The sequence below is a fragment of the Hyperoodon ampullatus genome (assembly GCF_949752795.1).
Source record: "Hyperoodon ampullatus genome assembly, chromosome: 1".
Lineage (NCBI taxonomy): Eukaryota > Metazoa > Chordata > Mammalia > Artiodactyla > Ziphiidae > Hyperoodon > Hyperoodon ampullatus.
This window is the reverse complement of record NC_136914.1, coordinates 144,828,241-144,855,871: the sequence shown is the minus strand read 5'-3', so window position 1 is coordinate 144,855,871 and position 27,631 is coordinate 144,828,241. Positions and strand designations below refer to the sequence as shown.

General features: G+C 38.2%; 1 protein-coding gene across 1 annotated transcript; it reads right to left on the bottom strand.

Annotated features, from left to right (window-relative positions):
- Nucleotides 1-54: 54 nt before the first annotated feature.
- On the bottom strand, nt 55-27,631 carry QRFPR (pyroglutamylated RFamide peptide receptor; the record flags this gene model as incomplete). The annotated part of the gene is given in 6 exon segments (XM_079711458.1): nt 55-299; nt 2,851-2,935; nt 2,939-2,944; nt 5,047-5,286; nt 16,962-17,056; nt 27,295-27,631. Coding segments are annotated over 6 exon segments (1,008 nt in total).

Below are 27,631 nucleotides of genomic sequence, written 5' to 3'. Positions count from 1 at the left end.
GTGCAGCAAGACAAATACTGAGATGCTGAGGTTTGCAGCAGAGAAAGGGTTTATTCATGAGGCAGCCAAGCAAGGAGACAGGAGAACAAATCTCAAATCCGCCTCCCCGAAGGCGAGGGTCTCGGGATATTCACTGGATAAAGCTGAGGCATGGGAAGTGTGGGGAAATGTGATTGGAAACAAGAAAAAGGTGAAGTAATTGTCCTGTGCAGGAACAACTAAGTTACATGCTTCTTCATGGGGCACATGTTCGGAAAATGTTGGGGTTAGCATGTCCTGAAGGTGGAGTTTTTGGCCCTCTGATGTCAAAAGGTCACCGAGGACACTTATGCATGCCCAGTTGGAGAGTTGGTGTTCTAACCAGTCTTAACTGGTTGGAGCTCAAACTAGACACAGCTGACTCCAAGTTCTGGGAAAACAGCTCAGGCAAACATCTTACTGTTTAGGTTAGGTGACGCTTGGAGGATATGCAAGTTTTTGTAAAAACAATTGAAATGAGCTTGATCAGGGAAGGGGGGTTACAGTTCATTATTTATTAAGCAAGTTAGGATCTAACTGATGACTACCCTCGGTTTCAATATGATGTTCATAATCTACAGCCAGTTTTTGTTTTCCAGAAATTTATTGAAAATTCTCATCCACTGTGACTACCCTCTCTTTTTCTTTATTGTTGTGAGTTTATACACCTTGTTTTCTTTCATTGTCATTCTGATAGGATCTCGGGAGAAAAAAAATATGTTTAGATAGTCTGCTATCTTAAACAAGAAATCATTCCTTAATTATTTTTTAAACCACTCAGGTTGGTGGAGTGCAGAGAAATACTGTCATACTGGAATGCCTACTTTCTACAGTGAAGAGATATAATTGTAGGTTTCTTGGATGCTCTTTTTCCTTGCCGTCTCCCTTTTTTAAAAAATAAATTTATTTATTTTATTTATTATTTTTGGCTGTGCCGGGTCTTCATTGCTGCATGTGGGCTTTCTCTAGTTGAGGCGAGCAGGGGCTACTCTTTGTTTCAGTGTGTGGGCTTTTTATTGCAGTGGCTTCTCTTGTTGCAGAGCACGGGCTCTAGGCACGTGGGCTTCAGTAGTTGTGGTGCACGGGCTTCAGTAGTTGTGGCACACAGGTTTAGTAGTTGTGGCTCACGGGCTCTAAAGCATAGGCTCAGTAGTTGTGGCGCACGGGCTTAGTTGCTCCGTGGTATGTGGGATCTTCCCGGACTAGGGCATGAATCTGTGTCCCCTGCATTGGCAGGCAGATTCTTAACCACTGCGCCACCAGGGAAGCCCCTGTCTCCCTTTTTTAAAATTGCCTTTGCCAATTTATTAAAAATTAACTTTAAAAATAGTTTCTTTGTATCTATTTTTCTAGGTTTTCCTGAGTTAACACAGTTTTGTAAGCATATCAGCAGCTAAGGAATCTAGCATAGTGACGAGAAACCAAAGGAGTCAGAACGGTAGCATTTACTCATATTGTCTTATAATTCTGATGATTCAGATAGGAGCATTTTAATGTTATTTTATCTCATTTCTTTCTGATTTCTTTCTTTTATAGAAACATCATAATCACAGTTCTGGAAAACAAAAATTTTAGTGAGCAAGAGGAAAAGGAACTTGAGATCTAAGCCAGTAAAGCTCTGTATGTTTTTAAAACTTATAGATTCAACTGATTTTTATGACTCTTTCCCCTATTCTCTCATTTGCCAGCCAACTCTTTTCAGCCTCATCTGGTTCAGAATAGAAGGAATCTTCCTGACCATGAAATGGAAAAAAGGTGTCTAGGTTTGACACACAGTAGGAGCTCCAAAAATATTTGTTGAATCAGTTCACTGGCAGTGAATAACATATTGCCAGTCTACACCTTTTAATAGGTGGGTCTGTTTTTGTTTCAACATTTCAAGGACTCTTGTACTCCCCATAAGACCTATAAATACTACATTTGAAAAGTAGCTGAACTTCTTTTTTACCTCTACTCATAGTAATAACTTCTCAACATTGTATTTATAGAGCCTGCTAGCCTTACAGATAATGAAATTAAATGGATCCAGGTTGAATTTTAGAGCAATAAAGCAGAAAAACATGTTAAGGCTACTTTGGTAAGCTGAGATTGTGAAAAGAACTCTTTATGGAGTGATAAAGAAAGGAGTTTTATTTTTACAGACTATGTGGGGAGTAGAGAGGGTCAGGTTGAGTATTAGGAGGAAATTCCTGAATGTGTAGTTTTCTCATTTTATTAGCACTACTTCACCAGCCACACATGGCAATAGATGTTCTTTGAAAATGTAGGTCATATAGATATAACAATTTTTTTGGTCATTCCTATATTGGTAGGCACTCAGGTTTTTTTTTCTATCTCTGAGTTGTTTCTATTGATAAACACCGATATACATCATTTTTAACATTTTATTAAATACATTAAAAGAAGGTCTTTTGATAATGCTTTTTTTTTTTTTCTTTGCGGTATGCAGGCCTCTCACTGTTGTGGCCTCTCCCGTTGCAGAGCACAGGCTCTGGACGCGCAGGCTCAGCGGCCATGGCTCACGGGCCCAGCTGCTCCGCGGCATGTGGGATCCTCCCGGACCGGGGCATGAACCCGTGTCCCCCGCATCGGCAGGCGGACTCTCAACCACTGTGCCACCAAGGAAGCCCTAAAATTATTAAAGCTTTGATGATACTCATACATAATTACCTGCCACATAACGATCTAGTGATCTTGAAAACATGAAAGAAACCTATTAAAAGGTTGATATTTGATTACCCAAGTGAATGGCAACATATTTCAATGATTCATTTTCCATTCTAGCAGGAAATGAACTAGAACTTCCATCAAATGAGAATGAAAAAAACTCACTGTATTCAGTCATCATGTGAACAACGTGGAAAGGTACCCAGCACACAGCAAAGAGAGCCACCACTGTCACCATCATAACAACAGCTCACTTCTTCTTCGTGGACCCACAGAGATATATTGCATTAGTTAACTTCTCCTTGGCAGATGTGTCAAGCTGACAGCAAAGCTATTAAAATTAAAGTCTAGACCTCTCAATGATATTTTTCAAATGTTAATGAAGCTCATGACAGATTATGAACTGTTCTTCATCTTTTCCATTTCTATTACCCACATCCCTATATTTCTCATAATGTGAACATTCTAAAGATATGTGCTCATTGTGGGTCTAGCACCGTGCTCAATGCTTGGCATGGATTATGTCCTCAATCGTCCCAAAAAGTCATTTGACAGGTGCAGAAAGTGAGGCACAGAGATGGTTAAGTAACTTGCAAAGTCAGACAGCTAGCAGAAGATTTAAACTATAAAGGCTAGTTTGGATTTAAACGTAAGCAGTCTAACTTCAGTGTCAAAGCTCTTATTCATTTTATGTTGAAGAACACTTATGCCTGTGATAGAAAAATATGGGAAGCCCTCAGGACAGAATTAAACGGTAATCCTCCGTTACATAACTAAGTAATATGATTAATCAGGGATTCAAACGGAGTTTTCTCCATTAGTCCTGTAAAGGAGATTAATGTCTGCAAGAGATTTACACATTTTCAAGTTTACAAAGAGTCATATTCATTATTTATTATCTCAGCATAGTAGTCCTTTCTTCTGAGGAAGTGAGAGAGCTAAATCAGCAGTATGTCCCAAGGTGCTGAACAGTCCAGCACCCTGCACGTCGAGAGGGAGGAGTTCTTTATATAAACACCAGAGGTCGCTGTACACTTGTAGAAATGATAAATTTCATCAAACCACTAGACGTCTAAGATTTTTTTTTTTTAATTTATTTATTTTATTTATTTATTTTTGGTTGTGTTGGCTCTTTGTTGCTGCACGTGGGCTTTCTCTAGTTGCTGTGAGCCGGGCTATTCTTCGTTGAGGTGCTCGGGTTTTTCATTGCAGTGGTTTCTCTTGTTGTGGAGCACGGGCTCTAGGCACATGGGCTTCAGTAGTTGTGGCTCGTGGGCTCTAGAGTGCAGGCTCAGTAGTTGTGGCACGTGGGCCTAGCTGCTCCGCAGCATGTGGGACCTTCCCGGACCAGGGCTCGAACCCGCGTCCCCTGCACTGGCAGGCGGATTCTTAACCACTGCGCCACCAGGGAAGCCCCTAAGATTTTGTTTTTAATAGCCATTCAGTGTAGATTATAAAATAAACCATATGGCCCATGAGTATCATAGCAGTAAATTGTGTTTTTAAATTTCTATTAATCAATATCAGAAAGTAAAGCTTTTAGGTAAAAATAAAATATATCAATAATAATATATATATTTTTTTGCATTACGCGGGCCTCTCACTGTTGTGGCCTCTCCCGTTGCGGAGCACAGGCTCTGGACACGCAGGCTCAGCGGCCATGGCTCACGGGCCTAGCTGCTCTGCGGCATGTGGGATTTTCCCGGACCGGGGCATGAACCCGTGTCCCCTGCATCGGCAGGTGGACTCTCAACCACTTCGCCACCAGGGAAGCCGAATAATAATAATTTTAAATAAATAACATACTCTCATTTCCAAAGGATTTTCATACACGTCATCTCACATGTTTTAGCATCATCCTTGGGTGGGAGGAAGTAAGGATGGATATCATCGTGCTTCCTGGTACACATGAGGAAAGCAGGGGCCTTGGGAGTAAGAAGACTTATCCACATCATGTGGCTGGTGAGGAGTGGCAGAGAGAGGACAGTGCCACAGCAATTCCTACTGCATCATATTGACATGCAGAAGAAAATACAACGATTTTAAAAATTCCGAGTAACTATTTATAACAGTGACTTCCCCTTTGATTTGGGAGCTAGTAATCACCCTTTCTTCCTGCCATACATAAAATCTCAAAAGTTTAAAGTCAGTCCATGTGCTAAACGTGAATTACAAATGACACTTTGACTAAATTACCCAGGAATTCTGAGATCTCTGGCAATGGTCTCTTTCAGCACAACTAATTAAAGATATATATATTTTTTAATACAGCAGGTTCTTATTAGTTATCTATTTTATACATATTTGTGTATATATGTCAAACTAAAAATATTTTAAACAGAGGTGAATATTCCATTAAACAGACCTGGCAATTTTTGACATTTCTTTTCCATGAATAGTTTGAAGCACTGAGCCATCCCCGACTCTTTTCTTTATCCAAAGTTCATAGCCGATCTTACTGTACAGGATAAGCATCACCATAAGAGGCAGGAGGAAGAGGATGACAAGGATGAAGGTAGTATAGATTTTCTGGTGCCCAGGGCTGGTCCACTCTTCCAAGCAGCAGATGTGTTCTTTTTCATATAAGAAGTTATACTTAATCTTTAAAATAAACATAATTCAGTTAGAAGAGCCAGAGGCAGCATCAAAAGAACACAAAGCAGGGCTTCCCAGCCGCAGAGCACAGGGAGATCAGCTCGGTGCTTTGTGACCGCCTGGAGGGGTGGGATAGGGAGGGTGGGAGGGAGGGAGATGCATGAGGGAAGGGATGTGGGAACAGATGTATATGTATGACTGATTCACTTTGTTATAAAGCAGAAACTAATAAAAAAAAAAAAAAAAAAAAAGCAGGGCTTCCCTGGTGGCGCAGTGGTTGAGAGTCCGCCTGCCGATGCAGGGGACACAGGTTCGTGCCCCGGTCTGGGAAGATCCCACGTGCCGCAGAGTGCCTGGGCCCGTGAGCCATGGCCGCTGAGCCTGCGCGTCCGGAGCCTGTGCTCCGCAATGGGAGAGGCCACAACAGTGAGAGGCCCACGTACCACAAAAAAAAAAAAAAAAAAAGGTGGAAGACCTAAATAGATATTTCATCATAAAAGACACTTTCATGTCACTCCTGAGTCTTTTCTATTTGGCCCAGCTATTCCTTATGACATGTTTTTCAGATGTTTCAACTCCCTGGACACCTTCCATTGAATTTTCTCCAGTTTGTGACTATGTGGCCCAGAAGGGAGCCCACCGTGCTTAGAATGTGGCCTTCCAAGGCAGAAATTGTAGGGCTGTACTGCTTTCCTGGGTCTGAACATCCCCTTCTGTGAGTGTAACTGAAATAAACAACAGCCTTTTGTGCTAGAATTTTCAAATGGTTGGCTTCTGTTTAACCTGAAATCAACTTGAAATGAATTGGGTCCATTTAACAGAAAATTTCTGTTAACTCAAGATTCCCTTACTTCTCATCGTATGACTTAGGAAAAGAAATGACTTAGATATCGCTCAAGATAATTCCATTCCAATCCTTCTTGGAAGCTCCAAATGGCTACCTAAGAGCCCATCCCACACACTCCTAACCTCTGTTCCAGTTCCCCAAATTCCAAGCCTTTTCAAAGTTAAGGCCCTTCCTTCCCAACAAGATAGTTTTGATGCTAAGTGAAGGAATTTACTTTCAGTATTAGTATAGTTCACTGCTTGAATACTGATCATACTGTGAATGAATTAACTTACCTCAAATCCTGTTTTGAATGTGACACTTGAATAAATGAATATATGAATAAATTATTAATCTGGATATTTCTCCTGCTCTTTTTTTTTTGAAGATTTGACCAGAATTTCTTTGATTCTTTCAGCCAAATTGTTTATACAAACACAAAAGTTGGACAGGCCAAAGTTAAAGAAATACCAGAAGAAACTTCCCATGAAATGGACATGGATCCATTATCAACAAATTTTAGGTATAACTACCCAAACAAAAATTATTACTGTAATGTTCATTGTAGTATTATCTCATTGTAATGCTATCCATCCTAAATCTATTCAACTTGTCCATCACAGTAGCATGGAAAATTTATCAGCTGATTCCCTGATATCAGGATACACTCTGATCTTGATTCACCTAATCTATTAGTTAGCCACTCTGAACTTCCAATTCATCATTTGTAAAAAGGGATTAATAATACCCACCTGTCATAGGACCAATAAAATGACATAAGCATCCAGTACAGGAATGTTCTTTAATAAATGGCAGCCTGATTAAAAGAATTGAGGTAAATTCGGTACATATGGAGCTGATAGATTCTTTGTGGCTAAACTGCCCATTAAAGAACATCTAGTTCCATAGCCTATTTCCCAGATAAATATACTGCATCGCAAAGGAGTTAAGTGATTTGCTCACGTCTACACAGCTGTTTAGTTACAAGACAAATACGTGAGCCCACGTTTTCCAACTCTACCTCTTCCCACTGCCTCACCCTCACTTATCTCCACACATCCATGCTACATGGCAGTTTTCTTGTCTAATGCTCACAAATCATCTGTTTAATAATTCACTTGAGGATTTTGCACCCAGAGGAGTTCCATAATCTGCTATCTTACTCTTTTCATGAATCTAGACAGCATTTGCCCAACTCATTACTTCTGACATTTCTCCAGCCAACTTTCTAAGAAATTACTGACTGTTTTTTTGATCACATCTCCAAGTGTCTTCAGTGTTGTGGCATGTAATTTATCTATGCTGAATATTTGAGTTCTTTAAAAAATGGGTAGACACTCTTTTGCTATCTATTCACTTATACTGGATCTTTATTTTCATTTTAACCGTCTTTGTTTTGCCTTTTTAATTTAATTTGGAGGTCACTTTTCAAGGTCTAGAAGACTAAGCAAAATAGGCATTAAAGAGCTTTGACTTTTCTCTGCCCTTTGTTAAATTTCTATGAATGACCTTCCCTTTCTTTTTCAGCTTCTTGTTCTGCTGATGAATCTCTCTGATGACTCTACAGTCAGCTAGCTCTACACGTTAGGCTTCCCAGTGTGAACTGAATAGGTCTCAGTTATTTTGCAAGAATGTGTCCTTTGTGACATTTCTTCCCACAAATGGCAATTTTAAACTAGGATAATAATCTTAGAATTTCCTATGTAGGGCACTGTTTTCTTGGGATGTCCCTCCCTTTTTTCCTTATGGGATTATCTGATATTAATGTAGGAGATCTGTTTCTTAGAGCCTGCCTGGAATGGCTATTTCTCATATTTTTTTTTAAAAAAATCTGAATTATGATTATTTCTTTCTTTCTTTTGGCCAAGCCATGTGGCTGGTGGGATCTTAGTTCCCCTACCAGGGATCGACCCCAGGTCTCGGCAGTGAAAACACCGAGTCCTAACCACTGGACCACCAGGGAAGTCCCTCTTTCTCATATTTTGATTACCAGCATCCAACTTCATTTGCTACTAGAAGCGTAATTCCCTCTGGTGCATGAACTCTCCCCTATGTGGGCAGGTTAGGGAAGAGGCCCTATTAGGGAAGACAAGGCAAACAGGATGGCTTCTCTCAAAGACTCTATCAGCTCCAAATGTGCCAAATTTACCTCAATTCTTTTAATCTGTTGACAGAGCGCAATGAAGACGGAAGGGGGAGATTTGAGCTAGTGCGGCCCCGTGCTTACCAGATCATGAGCATGAACAGACCACTGCTTAGTTACGGCTGCTGACCTCTCTGCATCCTTGGTCCCTGCCTCTTGCAGGCCCTTTCCTCCAGCTTCACACTGATCCTGTGAACCTCCAGCATCTTTCCAGTATATCCCCTCCTCTTAAGCTACTTAGCTATCCACTGTTGCTTGTAAACCAAGTAAACTTACTTTACTTCTCTTTTATTACTTTTTCTCTGGAAGGTAGATTTCCTAACATGTAGAATACTCTGGTCAATGTTCTTTCTGTGTGTATGTTAATGCTGAGATAACACAGTCCAAATCCTACTATTACAGTTTGCCTCCATTGCTGCTTCCATTTCTACTACGTCAGACCTTTGGGTAAGAAATTACAATAATTCTCCTTTGCCTACTGGGTTAGGAACAAATGCTTTCATTAAATATTTATTGCCTTCTATTTCCCACCATAACTTATTTATATTACTTTATTTTCCAGAACATGAACTCTTTGCTCTGGACATGAATGGTGTCCACTCCCCTATCTACCAAGCCCATCCTCACCTCCCAGCATATGCAGAGCAGGTCTCAATGATTCAGATAGAAACAAGATCTCATTATTTCTAAAAATGATGTTTGGAAATTGAAAACAATTTGGCCAGTATTTGTTTTCACTCCTGGGTAATAGTGCCTTTAAAATGGATGCAAGTGGAAAGGACAGAGTGAAAAGAACAAGTATTCATACTTAGAAAAGATTGAAAAGCATTCTTTTATTAATTTAGAAAATGGTATAATGAGCTATGTTTGCATGAAGGTATCTAATGATGATAACTAGTCTGTGAATAATTTGTTCCAAGGTTGGTAATAAACAAAGTGAACAGACATTTGCAGTTTTAAAGGAAAGATTACTTTATACAACCATTATTGAAACAATGGTCTAACATATTATAAAACAATCTAGCATATAATTTCCTTAATTTCCTGTACAAAAAAATTAAGCCATATTCAAACAATTGATACACCCTGTCCCAATATGGCCTGTAAGTTTCTAGTTTTTTCTAGCACGTTTCCTTTTTTTAAATTAATTAATTAATTTTATTTTTGGCTGCATGAGCTTTCTCTAGTTGCGGTGAGGGGGGGCTACTCTTTGTTGCGGTGTGCACGCTTCTCATTGGGGCTACTCTTCGTTGTGGTGTGCAGGCTTCTCATTGTGGTGAAGCCACAGAGCACAGGCTCTAGGCGCGCGGGCTTCAGTAATTGTGGCACACGGGCTCAGTAGCTGTGGCTCGCGGACTCTAGAGCACAGGCTCAGTCGTTGTGGTGCATGGGCTTAGTTGTTCCGCAGCATGTGGAACCTTCCTGGACCAGGGATCAAACCCATGTCCCCTGCAATGGCAGGCAGATTCTTAACCGCTGTTCCACCAGGCAAGTCCCTCTAGCAGGTTTCTTAAGCAACTAGCTGCTAATGAGCAAATTTACCAAATCCTGAATCCTACCTCATTTCCCTCAACCACATCTTACAGTAGGAGAGTGGGGAACAAACTAAATATAGTCAAAGTGAGAATTGTTATACAAACTGTGGCTGAGAACCACAAAGGAACAGAACCATGGAATTCCCCAGCAGGAAGGTCCTCCCAGAGATGAATCAGGCTGAGGGTTTCCATCAGCGTTCCATGGAGCCCTGTGTTCCTGCAGGGATGCTGTGGGAACTGCCAAGAAGGGAGAGGGGCCTCTAAGCTCCAGCCCTGCTTCAACTGGAGCAGCTCCAACTGCATCTATTTATAGTTTAATTTAATGGGGTTCCAGCATATAAATCATCCACAATTTTAAAGATGAAGTTATAAAATCCGAAAGTGGACTGGAATAATCTGCCAATGTAAACCATACAGACGGAAGAGGAGAACCATTGTTGCTAAATATTTTAAAACAGATGTGCGGCCCATCTCTCCTAGAATTTCAGCCCTCCTGATAATTACAGTTGACCCTTGAACAACGTGGCGGGTAGGGGCACTGACTGGGGCACAGTCGAAAATCAGTATAATTTCACAGTCTTCCTTCCATATCCAAGGATTCAAACAACCTTGGATCGTACAGTACTGTAGTATTTACTATTGAAAAAATTTGCATATAAGCGGACCCTTGCAGTTCAAATCTGTGTTCATCAAGGGTCGACTGTATTCCTATTTAGCATAAGACCTTTACAAAGCAATCTAGTAATTATCCTATGACTTGTGAACTTTGCAATAATGCTGCATTTGAGTAGCAGAAAAGAGGGAAGAACTTAGCCCAGGGAAAGGAAACCCTGGCTCCAGGCAAAGGGGAAGGCTAGGAGGAGGAAAGCCATAAGGAACCTTAACTCCTGCAGAGTGGAGGGACAGGGAGAAGATTCTTACAGTTTCCAAGTGCCAAGAAGAAGACTCAGTAGAGAGACTGCAAGAGGAAACTGACAGCAAAGAAGATGAGCCATTTTTCTCCAGAATTCTTGTTAGACTTAGGGAAGGAGATGGAAGCTGCCCAGCTGGCTCTGAGAGGATGCATGTCCATTTGGGCTGCTATAACAACGTGCCATGGATGGGGTGACTTATAAACAACAGAGATTTATTTCTCACGGTTCTGGGAGTTGGAAGCCCGATGTCAGAGTGCCAGCATCGTTTGGTTAGGACCCTCTTCCGGGTTGCAGACTTCTCACTGTATTCTCACTTGGCAGAAAGGGCGAGAGAGCTCTGTGGCATCTCCTTTGCAAGAAGACAAATCCCATTCATGAGGGCTATACCCTCCTGACCTCTCATTTTTTCTTTCTCTTTATCAATTGAAAATTTTATGAGATAATTATAGATTCACATGCAGTTGTAAGAAATAATACAGAAAGATCCCTTGTATACTTTGCCCAGTTTCCCCCAATGGTAACATTTTGTAAAACTACAGTAAACTATTACAACCAAGATATTGATGTTAATACAATCCACTGATTTTATTCAGATTTTCCAACTTTACCTGTACTCATTTCAGTGTGCGTGTATTCTATAGATTTTATTAATAGGTTCAAGTATCTGCCATCACAGCCAAGATGCTGAACACTTCCAACACCACAAAAGTCCCTCCTGTTGCCCTTTTATAACCAGACCCATATGCCCCTCCCACCTCTGCTCCTCCCTGCCCCTAACCACTGGCAACCACTAGTCTGTTTTCCATTTCTAAAATTTTCTCATTTCAAAAATGGTATATAAATTGAGCAATATAGTAAATAACCTTTTGGGATAGGCTCTTTTCTTTTTTTATTTAAACTTATTTATTTATTTATTTTTGGCTGCATTGGGTCTTCATTGCTGGGCGCGGGCTTTCTCTAGTTGCGGCGAGCAGGGGCTACTCTTCATGTGGTGTGCAGGCTTCTCGTTCCAGTGGCTTCCCTGGTGGTGCAGTGGTTAAGAATCTGCCTGCCAATGCAGGGGACACGGGCTCCATCTGATCTGGGAAGATCCCACATGCCATGGAACAACTAAGCCCATGCACCACAACTACTGAGCCTGCGTGCCACAACTACTGAAGCCCGTGCGCCTAGAGCCTGGCTCTTTTCTTTTAGCACAGTTCCCTGGACGTGCATCCAAGTTGTTGCATTTATCAGCAGTTTGTTCCTTTGTATTGCTGACTAATACTCCACAGAATATATGTACTACAGTTTGGTTAATCATTCATCCACTGAAGACTATCTGGGGTATTCCAGTTTTTGACTCTTACCAAAAAAGCAGTTATGAATATTAACATATAGGTTTTGGTGTGAACACAACCTTTAATTTTTCTGGGATAAATACACAAGAATGGAATTCCCTGGCTGCATGGTAATTGCATATTTAGTTTTATAAGAAATTGCCAAATTATTTTCTAGAACGGCTGTGTCATTGGATATTCCTGCTGGCAATGTATAAGTGATCCAGTTTCTCCACATCCTTGCCAACATTGTGTTGTCACTATTTTCTCTTTTAGCCATTCTGATAGATGTGTATTGATATCATGGTTTCCCTGATTTCTAACAATGCTGAACATCTTTTCATGTGTTCGTTTGCCATCTGTATATCCTCCTTGATGAAATTTCTCTTCATGAGATTTGTTCATTTTCGAATTGGACTGTTTGTCTTTGCACTGCTGAGTTTTGAGAGTTTATATATTCTATTGATAGATACTAGTTTTTTGTCAGATATATACTTTGTACATATTTTCTCCCTGTCCGTAGCTGGTCTTTTCATCTTTCCACATGGGCTTTAACAGAGCAAATGTTTAATTTTGATGAGGTCCAAATTATCAATTTTTCCTTTTACGCATTGAGCTTTTGGTGTCAGTTAAGAACTCTAAGAATTCTGTGCTCAGCCCTGATAATTTTCTATGTTTTTTCCCCAAAGTTTCATAGCTTTACATTTACTTTTAAGTCTACAATCCAGTTTGGATAAATTTTTGTATAAAGTGTGAGATTTAAGTTTTTGTTTGTTTTGTTTGCTTATTTTCACCTATAAATGTCAATTGCTCCAGCACTATTTGTGGGACAGGCAATCCTTCCTCCATTGAATCACACCTTTGTCAAAAATCCTTTGAGCATATTGTGCAGATCCATTTCTAAATTCTCTATTCTGCTTCATTCATCTGTGTTTATCTCTCTGCCAATACCACACTGTTTTGATTACTTTATCTACATAGAAGCTTTGATATCAGGCAGAGGAATTCCTCCCACTTCTTTGTCAAGATTATTTTAGCTATTTTAGGCCCTGTGCCTATTATAAAGTTTTTTTTTTTTTTTTTTTTTTTTTTTTTTTTTTTTGCAGTACGCGGGCCTCTCACTGTTGTGGCCTCTCCCGTTGCGGAGCACAGGCTCCGGACGCGCAGGCTCAGCGGCCATGGCTCACGGGCCCAGCCGCTCCGCGGCATGTGGGATCTTCCCGGACCGGGGCACGAACCTGTGTCCCCTGCATCGGCAGGCGGACTCTCAACCACTGCGCCACCAGGGAAGCCAATTATAAAGTTTTGAATATGCTTGTCTATGTCTTCAAAAATCCTTGCTGGGATTTTGATAGGAATTACATTAAACCTATTGATCAATTTTGGGAGAACCAGCATCTTTAATATGTTGAGTCTTCCAATCCATTAACACAGCATGTCTCACCATTTCTTTATGTATTCTTTGATTTTCTTCATCTGCATTTTGTAATTTTCAGTGCATAGAACAGAAAACTATGTTTTGTTTACTGTATACCTAAGTATTTCACTTTCTTTGGAGTAATTATAAAGTTTGGTATTTTTCATTTCATTTTCTGCACGTTACTTGTTAATATAAAAATACCACTGGGTTTTGTGTGTTGATCTTATATACCTTGACTTTGCTGAATTCACTTATTCTAGGAGGTTTTGTAGATTCTTGGGATTTTCTATGTAGAAAATAATGTCTGCAAATAGAGGTAGTTTTATTTTTCCTTTCCAAACTTTATATCTTTTATTTATTTTCTTTGCCTCCTTGCAGTGGCTTGAACTTCAAGCACTATGCTACAAAAGAGTGGTGAGAGCAGACATCCATGCTCTGTTCCCAATTTGAGAAAAAAAGCACTGTCTTTCACCATTAAATATGATGTTAGCTGTAGGTTTTTGTACATGCTCTTTATAAAGCTGAGAAAGTTTCTCTCTATTACTAACTTGCTGAGAACTTTTATCATGAATGGGTGTTAGAATTTGTCAAATGTTATTTGTGTGTCAGTTGCTATGATATGAGTTTTCTTCTTTAGCTTGTTGCTCTGGTGGATTACATTGATTTTTGAATGTTGAGCCAGACTTACATACCTAGGCTAAATCCCACTTGATCATGTGTATAATCCTTTTTATACATTGTTGGATTCCGTCTGCTAATATACTGAGAATTTTTATGTCTAAGTTTGCAGTTGAGAGACATTGGTTTGCAATTTTCTTTTTATTGTACTGTCTTTGTCTACTTTGTCAGAGTAAAAGAGGCCTCATGAAGTGGTTTAAGAAGTGTTCCCTTCTCTTCTATTTTCTGGAAGAGTTTGTGTAAAAGTAGTGTTAATTCTTCTTTAAATGTTTAGCAGCATTCTCCAGTGAAACCATCTGGCTGGGAGATGTTTTGGGGGGGGCAACTTTTCAGTTACAAATTAAATTTGTATCTTCCTTTTAAAAATATCTTTTTAATCAAAGAATTATGAGCAAATCGTTCAAAATCAGAAGGGCTACGATAAAAAAGAATGGGTCTCTGCCCACCCCCTCTCACCTGCTGTCCTACTCCCCGACATCTACTTGTGTTTAATTCTTCTGCCAGGTACCTTCACATCGCTAAACAAGTTGCTTTATATTCTTGATTTACTGATTTTAGATGGTCTATATTGACTTTCTTCTAGGATAGATAGGCTTTTAGTTCACTTTTATTACCTCCCACCTCTGCTTCTCCCCACATCTTTTAGTTTTCTTATAGTTATAACAATTTCTTCAATTATTTCTTTGAAAAGCTTTTGAGAAGTGTGTTTCCTAAATTCTTGCATGTGGTTTCCTCTATCTTTGACTCATAAAGTAATACACTTAACACCCTTTTCCTTGGTCTATCAGCTTCCAACAGTTTATCTTGTCCCTCACTTTGTAAGATGATGATACCTCACCTCCTCATGTCACCTCCTTCCTCCTTTTCTCCCTCTCTTCTTCCTTCCAACTTCTATCAGCTATACCTTTATATTTACTTTATTAAGACTGATAGCTTTGCGTTCTCTTCCATTGCCATGTTAAGTCTTCTGTACTTGGCCTACATTTTAATTATAAAAGATTAAAACTATAAGCAGCATTTTCATTATTATGACTATTTAAACATTGTAACTACAAAACCAATATACATGTTCCAAATACATTTCTCTTTCTCTGAATTTATAGTCATGATCCTTGTGAATTTACTCATTGCTCTAAAGTGTGCCATATTTTAATGTGCTTTGTATCCGGGCCATGACCTTTTGTAGAGTATTTTCATTTATTGAATTTTTCCTGGAGTTTTAGTTTGCATTTCTTTTTTTCCAGCTTGAAGAAGAAACATGTACCTTCTTCAACACAGTATAACAGTTTAGAGTATAAGCTCTGGAATTAGATTGCCTGGGTTTGGATCTTGGGTTAACCACTAGTTAATTGTGTGACCTAGAGAAAATTACCTTACTTCACTGTGTCTTGGGTTTTCTTATCTATAAAATGTAGATGATGAAACAATACTTGTCTCATAGGACTCTTGGAGGATTAAATGAAATCATAAATGCAGTGTGTTTAGGACAGAGCCTGGCACTATGTGAAAGTGCATTCATGAGTGTTAGCTACATTTATTGCTGCCATAATCATCATCACCATCATTATTTTTACTATTACATCTCAACTTTTCACATAACATATACACAACTTGGAATCAATTCCAGTATTTGTTTTTTTAAGACTTTCTTCTAGAAGACTACTGACTTCTAAGTTTGATGGCTGTATTTATTTATTTATTTAAAGATTGTTCTATAGCCATGTTCTTGAAATTCATTTAGAATGGATTCCTTCTCCACTGTTCCTTTTATTTCATGGCTTCTTATTTCTTGTATTTCACCCTTGTTTTGCATGAATCTTTTTCAAGTAAGTACTTCAAATTAATGAGTTTAAAGTAAGCTCCTTAAGTTCTTGCTTATCTGAAAGTGGCTATAATTTGACTTTAAATTCAACATTATCTTCCTTTGGAATCTTGAAGATCTTGCCTTATTGACCTCTAGCATCCACTTTTGGTGCTAACACATCTATACCGTCCGACTGATTTTTGCTGTCTTATGAGTATCCTGGTTCACTATTTGGAAGCTTTTATTGATCTCTTTGTAATTGTACTTCTGAAATGTAATGGGGATATGAGTTGAAGCCTAGGCCATTTTTTATTCTTTTGCTCTTTGTGTGCCTTTTGAATTTGGAGACCTCTGACTCTCTTATCTCTGTGTTTTATCTCTGTGTTTTGTGCATTTTTTTGGTGGAACTCTTATTAATCAGATTTTGGAATTCCTGGCTATATCCCTCATGTTTATATTTTTTGTTTATACATATTTTTTGCTTTATAAATTCTCTTTGTCTTTTTTGGTCCACATTACAGAGATCTTCTTCTCTTTATCTTCTAGCTCTTATAATTTATATATAAATTCAGCAATCATATTTTCACTTTTAAGAACTTTTTCTTATTCTCAAAATGTTTCTTTTCAGAGACGCTTACTCTTGATTTATGAAGACAATATCTTCTTAAATCAAGACATCTCCCACTTACCATTAGTAACTCATTCATGAAAATTAGACATTCTGTGTGAAAATGTGCACTAGTAGCCTATTCCCCATCATTTAAAATGCCAAATCAAACTCGCAACAGAATTCCTGAAGTGTAACTAAAATAGAGTTAAGTCATCATTTAGTATGTAAAATGCTTAAAATATTGCTCCCAATTTCCAGAACAATTAGAATCGTTTTTATCAAATGGTTTGTGTGCATGTTGCTCTGTAGGCAGCATTTTCATGGTGCATCATGAATATTTTTTTCCAACAAGGCATAGCAACCAGCACACAGAAATTAATAAATATGTTAGAAAAATTCAAATATAATTTGCAACAAAAACAGGACAATTACCTTGGATGACCTGATACCCATGAAGAAAGGAACAGACTGGAAACTTGAAGAAAGTTGAAAGGTGAGGAGGGCTGAAATGTGATCATTGTCATTGGCTGTGGAAAGTGATATCATGAGTAAGTTGGGTTGCAAAGGTGCAATTTCAGGCAAACTATAAAACTCAGAAGCTGTCAGGTTTTTTTTTTTTTTATATCACTTTTGTGCTCAGGTAGGGACTCCTGAATGAATCTTCAAGGGATGTAGTTGACTCTTTAGGATGAAACACTACAGAATATAGCTTTACTTACTCTCCTCTAGTATGTTTATAGAAGTATTTGCATGGTGATATAAGAGATATCTGGCAGTAATATCTCCACCAAGTTCAAAGATAATGATTATCATTGTATCAGCAGAGCCCACAAATAATTTTCAGCAAGCAACGTCTAGTGGTTTAATTGGATACCTTCTGGTTATCACTGTGATTAAATTTTTCAGACTGATATCCTGAACAAATTTAGTACTTGCTAATTTCTCATCATACATTTAAATAATTCTTCAACATCTTTTTCATTGACCTCTTTGCAAAGCTAGTCTTCCTTTCAAGAGTAACAATTGCAAAGAATGGTTCAGTCGCAAAGAATGTGTAAAATGATGTGATGCTTCTCTTAGTGTCAGCAACATTCAGTACACACATCCCATTGTGAACACTAGGCATGCTTTTCAAAATATCTATTTGTGATTTTGATGTTCTACCAAATGTATTTGGAATATAGCTGGATAATTTTTATTTATAGATAAATCATTTTGTTTAAAATGTTTTATTAAGTTTTGGGACATAAATTTTTCTTATGTAAAATCATCTTTAAAAGTGTTGTATTGAATGATACATTTATTGTAGAAGGTTGAGACTTAAAAACCAATAAGAATTCCACTATGAAAATATCAAATGAGGAGACATTCTTCAGAATATGTCTGTAGATATGAAAATACCACTTAGAATTTTTTCTAAAGAAATCTATAAATCACCCATTTATTCTAGTTTCATTTATCTGTTTGTTTGTATTATTTCTTTTTATTCTGCAAACTTTCTTCAACTGCCTAACAATCCTTGATTGCCTTTACATATTTAAGAATAGGGCAACATGAAAGACTTCTGGCTTTTCTGTGTACATGGGCTGGAGCTGTCCTCAGAAAGATTTTGATTTAGGATGAGTGGGCCTCCACAAGGGACCATACAAATTGCAAAACCCTGAGGTTTTTCTCTGTGGAGCCAAGCTGATACTAACTCTGTAGTTCTGCTCAGAGTGCTTCCTTCAACTACTTTACAAGAAGAACCTTCTGGGTGCATATTTGTGTCAGAAAACAAGTTCACCAAAGTAAAATTATGTCTCTTCTGGTATTTCTCTTCTTATTTTCATTACTCTAATAGCTACAAATACCATTTTAGAAAAGTAACTGAATTGTTTTTTTACTTTCCACTAATGGCAATAATTAGACTTTCAAATAATAGAGTAAAATAAGCCCAGATTAAACATCAGGGTAATAAAGCAGAAATGAAGTGGTTTCATTGTGCTAAAAATCTTAAAATAACTCACTGTCAAATAATATTTTTCTTTCTTTTCTTTTTTTTGTATACAAGGAAAGAAATGGAGAAGGTCAGGTTAGCCATTAGGAAAAAATTCTTGAATGTGACGGTTATCAGGCAACAAAATGCATTATAAAGTGTTCTTCCCCAGAAATGCTTAATAAAAAATTTTAAATATTCATGTAATTTATGTAGTCAGTTGCTCACCAAACATAAAATAACCTCAAATTAGTGTAAACTAATGCCAAAAATAGCGGGATGGCTAAGTAAAATATATGTCAATATAATGTAAATTATTAAATCATCTCTCAATGGACGTTTTAAAATGAAAACTAACTGAAACAAGCAGTAAACAAGTGATATATACATGTACACACACATACACTCAAACACTCAAGGGTTTCTATTTTGCTAAAAATATATTCAGGAGAAAACTAATTACTAAATGTTACTAATTTTAGTAACACACTAAAATTCTCATCATAATTACGTCTAGATTTGGAATAAATAAGTTTTATTTTCTTTGTATTTGTTTGTTCCATATATTAATTAGATGTTTTGGACTGCAAATAAAAGAAAATTCAGCTCAACTGGCTGAAACAATAAGGGAAATGTACTATTTCATATAAAAGTGATTCCAGAGGTAGAGCAATAATGGGGCAGTAAATTCTACAGCTGAATGATTTCACCATGGATTGGCATTCTCTCCTTTGGATTACTTCATCCTCCTCAGCATGCTTTAGTTCTTAGGATTGGAAAGGAAAATATACACTTTTCTCAGTCCCTTTATGAAAGTGAGGAAAACCTCAGACTCTATGGCCAAAATGGGCTGCCTGCCCATTTTAAAACTCATTGACAAGGAGAATGAAATTTAAAATATTGACCTACATTAATGAAATCCAACTCCTAGAGCTAAGAAGGATCCTAACCTCCCCTGAAGAACATGTCCGCCCAATATGTTAACATACCAGGTTCCTGTTTGGAAGGAATAACATCCAACAAGACCTAATTAGATAGAGTCATTCTATGTGTAAAAGGTGATTGTATTAGTTCTCTACTGCTGCTGTAACAAATTACTACAATCTTAGTGGTTCAAAAGAACACACATTTATATCTTATAGTTCTGGAAGTCAGGTGTTTAAAGTGGGTCTGCAGAGCTGCATTCCTTCTGAAGGCTCTAGAGAAGAATCTGTTTCCTGGCCTTTTCCAGTTTCCAGAGACTGACTGCCTTCCTTGGCTCAAGGCCCTGCATCACTCTGACTTCTGGCACGGTTGCCACATCTCCATCTCTGCTTCTGACACTCCTGACTCCCTTTGTAAGTACACTTGCGATTAATAGGGTCCAGCCAGATAATACAGGATGATCTCCCCATCTCCAGATCCTTAACTTAGTCACATCAGCAAAATCTCTTTTGCCATGTAAAGCAACATAGTCAGAGGTTGTAAGGATTAGGTTATGGATATCTTTGAAGGACCACTATTCTGTCTTATCACATAGAATTAACATGACAACATTGCACAGTGACTTATCATTAAAATGTCAACTATCTCCAAAACAGCATATAAATTGAATACAATACCAATCAAAATTCCAGGGGGACAAACTTATTTTTAAATGCTTATGGAAAACTAAAGGTCCATACATAACTAAATCAACTCTGAAAAGAAGGTCAAAGAAATGGGGACTTTCCCAATGCAATATCTAGATATGCTAAAAAGCCTTTGCAATAAACACTATAGCACTGGTGTGGTCTTAGACAACTAAACAATGTTTCAAAATAGACAGAAAAGAAGATGGGAAATGGATTTGTAATTAAAATGGCACCACAAATCAAGGGAGAAATTATAAGTTGTTTATAGGAAGTGTAAAAAAGACTAGCTCTCTACATGGAGAAAAATAAACCAATATGCCTATCTTGTATCACATACAAAGATGGACTCTAAATACATAAATTATCTGTTAAAAATAAAAGCATTAGATAAACACAGCAACATGGACAGATGTTGGAAACAGCACTGAGCAAAGTAACAATGCATATTTATGCAACATATATAAGAAGAATACAAACAAATTTAAAGGTACATATCAAACACATTATTGTAGCCACCTTTTCAGGGGAAGATGAACTATAGCAGGGAATGGGGATTTAAGGGAAAAAAAGAATATAAATATAATAAACAAGAGAAGGTTATTGTCCAGAATGATAATAATATCATATTATTAACTCAACGCTATGAACCTGAGATCCCAAAAGAGAGCACAAAGGCAAGAATGAGAGAGAGTTGTAGGATGGAAGGTGAAAGAGAGAGAAGTCTACAAACGTTTTTTGCAAGATGGAGAAGGTGAAATGGGAATTTTTGTTTGCTTGTTTCAAGCTATAACTAAAACTTTAGACCAGTCATATCTGAAGATGGAAGCAGTAACCATCAGTTACAATTCTCAGCAGTTACTCCTAGGTGGATCTTCAGACACCCTTCCCAACAACAGAAATGTGTACACTGGGAATTCCAAGACCTATCCCAGATTCCAAGCCCTAGAAAGCACTGGTTCTCAAACCTGGCTACATGTTGTAATAAGCTGAGGATCTTTAAAAGAAATTGATACCTAGATCTCACTCTGAGAGATTCTGAATTGTGGGGAGTGAGTGGGGCCTTAGGGCTTTAAAAAGTACCCAGGTAATTTTAATATGCAGAAAAGTTTGAGAACCACTGGGTGAGAGAATGGATTTGAGAGTGAGCCTTCTCTTCAGGGTCTACTTTCTAACATTGCTTCCAACTGTGGGGGGTTGGGGAGGGCTTGGGAGGATATCTTAGTCTATCACACTAATTTTTCATTCTATATTCTGTCTTCTCGTTCATTCATTTGTTCATTCACTCACCTATGGATCATATACTACTGAAGGCTCTGACTACAGACCAAGACAAAACATAAACACTTCCAGCTGTTCTTCATGGAAGGAGAGCAGACATTAAACAATATCCCACAAATAAATGTATAATTACAAAGCAGTATTCCAAGAAATTCTGTTTGAATACAGACAAGGATAAAGTTTAAAAAAACAAAAGTAAAATGCTGAATTAAAGTTGATTGAGAAAAGACAATATACATTAAAGCAATGGTGGTGAGTAATACCTAGAATGTTGATGATTGATTATCATGTACATTACAAGGGATACAAGCAGTAGTGTGCTAATAAATGTTAACAACCATCTCCCCAGGTTAAAAAAAAAGTTTCTGATCGTTAAGTATTTGCTAATTTCCCTGGTATAAATATGGTCACCATGGCCAATCCCAAACTACCAAAAGGATATCAATAAGTGTGGAGCCTGGAATAGATGTATACACAGTTGGTTATCATGAGTTGGTACAAATTAGCTCTAGCATACCATTGGGTGCCTAATTATGTTCAAAGAAATGATAACTAAAGAGAATGCCAATCTATATATGTTTTATGACTTCTCTTTTTTTGGTTTTGTTTCCTTCTTCTCTGTTCTTTCTCTCTGTGTATCTAAAACACTATTCCTGAACAGACTAGTTGTAAAAGAAAGTTTGTGTTTTAGATATGACTTCTTATGATAGTTAATGTTTTTCTTCTTTTTTCCAGTTTTATTGAGATATAATTGGCATATAACCTTGTATTAGTTTAAGGTGTAAAATATGACTTGATACAATTATATATTACAGAATGATTACCACAATAAATGTAGTTAACATCCTATCACCCCACATGGACCTACTGTATAGCTCAGGGAGCTCTACTCAATACTCTGTGATAGCTAATTTTATGTGTCAACTTGTATTGATAATGGGATGCCCAGATGTCTGGTTAAACATTACTTCTGGTTGTGTCTGTAAGGGTGTTTCCAGAGGAGATTAGTATTTGAATTGGTGAACTGAGTAAAGCAGATGTCCCTTCCCAGTGTGGGTGGGCATCACCTAATCTGTTGAGAGCCCAAATAGAACAAAAGGGTGGAGGAAGGTGGGAATTTGCTCTCTGCCTGACTGCTTTGAGCTGAGAAACTGATCTCCTCCGGCCCTTGAGGACCCTAGTTTTCAGGCCTTCAGACTCAGACTGGAATCTACAACGTTGGTTCTTTGACTCTCAGGCTTTCGAACTACCACTGCCACCTGCTTTCCGGGGTCTCCAGTTTGCAGACAACAGATTGTGAGACTTCTCAGCCTCCATAATTGTGTGAGCCAATTCTTCACAGCACATCATACATATACACACATACTATTGGTTCTCTTTCCCGGGAGAACCCTGACTAATAAATATGCTTATCTTTCATCTCTTTCCCCTGCACTGCTCTCATTGACTTCTGTGGTTCTGCATGAAAGTCTATCTCTGCTCTCCTCTGCTCTCTCTTTTCTTTTGTCCCTGTTTATGCCTTATACCTGCCAGAAGTGTCGTTTGTCCTGACTGAGCCACAATGATGATAATGTTCAAAGTTAAAAGACTAACTTCCAATCCAGAGCACTTTTTACCATTTACCGTGTTCTAATCAGCATTAACTCCATAAACTCATAAAATCTGCTTGGCAGCAACACCATAAAATATGTATTGTAATGACCTCCATCTGTAGAAAGAGATGAGAAATAAAGCAACTTACCCAAGGTTGTTCCTATATCCCATAAAATGATGGCTCCAGAGTCTATGCTCTCAGCCACTGTGAAAAACAGTCCCCAAACCACAGGTTTTCCATAATTAGTGTGGAGAAGAGGCCTTACAAAATAAGTAAGTATTTAGGGTTTCAATGGTTTGGAAGCATCAATCCTATTTCTTTAAAATTACGTTTCTACTTGCCAAATTAGTATAACTCTATTCTCTACCTGTCTCTATATTAAGACTTGGCAGACAGCTGATTATCACTGTTTTTCTTCTTTTCTACATCTCATCTCTTTATCTTTCACATTTCCCTGCTTCCTTCCCACCCTGTTTTTATGAACACCACTTTGCAAATCTTGTCAGAATAACATTTTTCTAAAATTTATTTGAGTAGTGGGTCTCCTACAATTTTGTAATCTCTACACTTAACACAGTTCGAGGATTAAAATATATTATTCTGAGAGACTACACCACATATTTTTCAAGAACAGCTCTGATTTTACTGCAGTAATAAAAATAGTCAGAGGGCTAGGTGGCCTTAGGCAAAAAACATGTGTATAGCCGTTCTTCCACTCGCCACGACTTGCATCTTTTGGTATAATCTCGTCTAAACAGTCTGCCTTTGTCACAGTCTCATCCACACCCACACATTCCAAGATGAATAAAAACTTCTGCTTTATTAGCAACCAACCACAGGTAAATCAATTTTTTAATTATCTGTGTTCCTTAAGATTGCATAATCAATTCCACCACTTTAGTAATCGAATTCAGAGAGTTGGCTGTAACGAAGTACTGCCACAGGGTAGCAATGGAACATAACCATGGCTGATGAGTTCTGATGGGTTTAATTTGCTTATGGTCAACCATACTTGCTCTAACTTGACTCCCTTTATACTAGTGGTTTTAACCATGACCCACAATAGGAAATACCTTTACATTACACACACACACACACACACACACACACACACACACGTAATTTAAAGATATTTCTTATTGCATGTATGGATACATATATGTATATACATATATATACACACACAACCAAACTTTTACTATGTAAATGCTCTTTGAAATTCTCTATTCTAATATATATCATTTTTTAAAAAATTGCTAATCCTGACTCACCCAATGACTTATGACTAATTAATAGGTTGCAACTCCTAGTTTGAAATTCGCTGCTTCAGATTAGTGATGCATCTGCTTCAGAATAAAATTCAAACTCCTTAACATAGCACTAGAAGGCTCTTCATGATTTCTCTTCTTTTCTCTCCAGCTTCATCTCTCACCACTTCCCCTTTGAATGCTAAACTCCAGGCATACAGAACTACTCACATTCTCCAGAAAAACTGCTATCTTTCCTCAAAATCTTTACACGACATATATTGTGTACTATTCACCCTTGTATTTGAGTTCAGCATAACGACTAGCATATATTAGGCATTCAATAAATAGTTGAATCAGTAAATGAATGAATGAACAAATGAAAAAAATTATATCAAAGTCTATGCAAAGAATGTACTTTGTCAATAACATCCCATAGATTTCACTCTGAAAATGCAGGTATAGGCTACAGAAAGGAGAAAAAGCACCCAATAACCTAGAGATTTATTAAGGAAAATTGTAATTTCTGGAAACCGGAGTAAACAGCTTCATAATAGCTTATTTACTTTGAGGAAATTTTTACCCATTTAATTTGGTTCAGCTGAATTTTGGTCATCAACAAATCAGGCAGACAAATAAAGTTGATTTTGTATTAAATTCCACACCCTCCTTGGTATAATTATGTCTTGGAAAAATAAGCTCTAATGGCAAAAGTCCTAGTTATTGTAGTAACGGCCTCTATGGTATAACAGACAATCAGAGAGAAATATTTAGCCTGTCTATTTGCTAACGAAAAGTGCTCAGTGGTGGCCTATTACCATTGGTCAAAATAACCTGTCCCTAAAGTGGAACACAGCAATGGTGTATTAGAGAACAATGGATCTCAAACTTCCTTGTGAATTTGGACCACATGGGGAATTTTTTTAAATGCAGATTTTGTTAAAATGCAGATTCCAGGTCTGGAATGGGGACTGAGACTGCATTTCTAACAAGGTTCCAGGTGATGCTCATGCTGCAGTCCCATGGCCTAGACTCTAAATAGAAAGAAAAGTACACAATTTATTGAGGACATTCTCTTTTGCTCCTAGGAAGCATTATTTCCTAACTCAAATATTTTTGTTACCAAGGTAACTGGGCCACAAGCAGGTCCTATGACCACTTGACCTAATAACTTGTGCTGGAGGAACTGTTTTAGACAAGCAGCAGCCTCTCCTTCCTCCACAGAATTTCAAATTAAAAGGAACAAGTACTATTTGTCCCAGAATAAGATATCTTCTAGTTACCAGTGAAGCAGCCCTTTTTTATTTACCTCTTTACATCAGGAACTTCAGTTGTCGACAACATTCTACATTGCCACTACCTAGAACTGAAACATGTTGAAAAGATGTATAAAAGCCATGCCGAAACCAAATAGCTCAGTATATTATTTTGGCTCTTATGTCTCTCACTTAACAATTGTTTTTCTGTTAGATTTCCTTCAGGTTTCCAGTGGAAGATAATCAAATCCCATTCTCATATAGTCAGCTTCCCATCTGTCAGTAACATCTGTAAGTCAAGAGTTTCTGACAATAATAGAAAAATATGGGTGCTTTTCTCCCCCAGTTCTTCCTTTTTTAAACAAATTTTTTTGTTGCTATATACCTTTTTCCAAGAAGAGAAAAAAAGGGGGACACGTATAGAGTTGCTTTAATTAAAGGGAAAGCTCCTGTGCCTTTTTCTCAAAAAATAAGCCATATGTACCAGTCAAAAGTTTTTCCATTAGTTCTGTGGTGTTAGTTGCACAGGGCAACTTTAAAATGCCCAAGTATAATGATTTCATCAGAGTGCCTAAAAAAGTCAATAATCCATAAATCAATTTACGACTCTGCATTATGTGTCACTTTCAAGCTAATACTATGTACTCTAATGTTTAGTGTATTGGGGGAAATATATATATCATAGATGGGATGGGAATCAAAGATTTTAGCAACCTGATCCACTAACAATAAACCTGGTGCAAATTAATGAAAAAAAAAAACCAATGCCAGAGACTTAAATTGAGGATCTCAAGTTGGTAATTGTAGGATGAAAGAAACACCCGCCATGAGAATAAAAGGAATTAGCTAAGGAAGGGGTGGAAATAGCAGAGTTTGAAACACAATGATTCATTTCTCTCACATTCTCCCTATATTTCCAATCACTTTCTAAGAATTTTGAGATGTTCACAAGAGTACATCCACCCATGAAAACACAGGTACAATCAATGTTTCCTCGTCCCCAAGGCACTCCATAAGCACCGGTGAGAATACAACCCACTACTATTTATGGGTTACAAAACACGCTCTCTAGTCACGTCTCTTTGGAAAGACTGCATCATTTGGAGAAGTGCAGTGTCTTATTTTTTCCCACACACTGCTCCCAACAATGGCTCCAAATGGTTCTCTGCCATTTCTGCTCCCATTCTAAGGAAGAGAAATTAATCCCTCTTCCTTTATCAGTCAAGAGGATATATATTTTCTGTGTTCCTTCTCCAAGTATGACTCTGTTCATGTATTTTTTTTTTTAAAAAAAAGGACTAGATTTTTTTTTCTGCAAATGCATTATATTTGTTTTAAAGTTTTAAGTCCATATATATACTTGCAGTACAAATATCTGCCTGGAAGCCCCACGGGCAACTGGGGAGTGAGTCTGGAGGTTAGAGGAATGAGGGGATGTTGGGGTTTTTATTATTTGAAATATTTTATCTTACTTTTATTTTAAAAATAGGAAAAAATCTTGGTAATTGTGGGAAAGGGAGCTGAACTAACTGGTGCCGCTTCCCACCCCACTGCGGTGAGACTCTCCTAAGCATTTCCCTAACTTGTGTCTCTAAGCGACACGGAGAAAAATGCTGGAACGGAATCAAAAGGAGCAAAAACTTATCTCCAAGTGAGGGCAGGTGAGGAAGTTCTAAGAAAGGGCACTGGATTCATTTGGTAGAGAGAAAAATGGAAGAAAGTCAGAAGAGTAGAGTGTGTGTTGGGGAGGGGGTCCCCTGGAAGGCTGGGGATTAGGGGAGAAGGAAAGCGCGCGGACTCACCCCCCAGCCAGTTGTTGAAGATGTTCTCGAGCATAGTGACCGGGATGCAGAAGGCGGCGATGGGCAGGTCACTGAGCACCAAGGAACAGGTGAAGATGTTGGTGACGGTGCGCATGGCCTCGCTGAGGGTCACCACGTAGACCACCAGCGCGTTGCCAAAGAGCGCCAGGGCGAAGATGAGCACGCCGGTGAGCACGAAGGCCAGCTTGGCGCGCCCAGGCAGCTGCGGGGTGTAGACCAGCGGCCGCAGCCCGTACAGCGCGATGAACTGCTCCCGTGTCGGGTTGTGGTTCCGCAGCAGCCGGGAGAACTGCTCCGGGGTGATGTTGAGCGACAT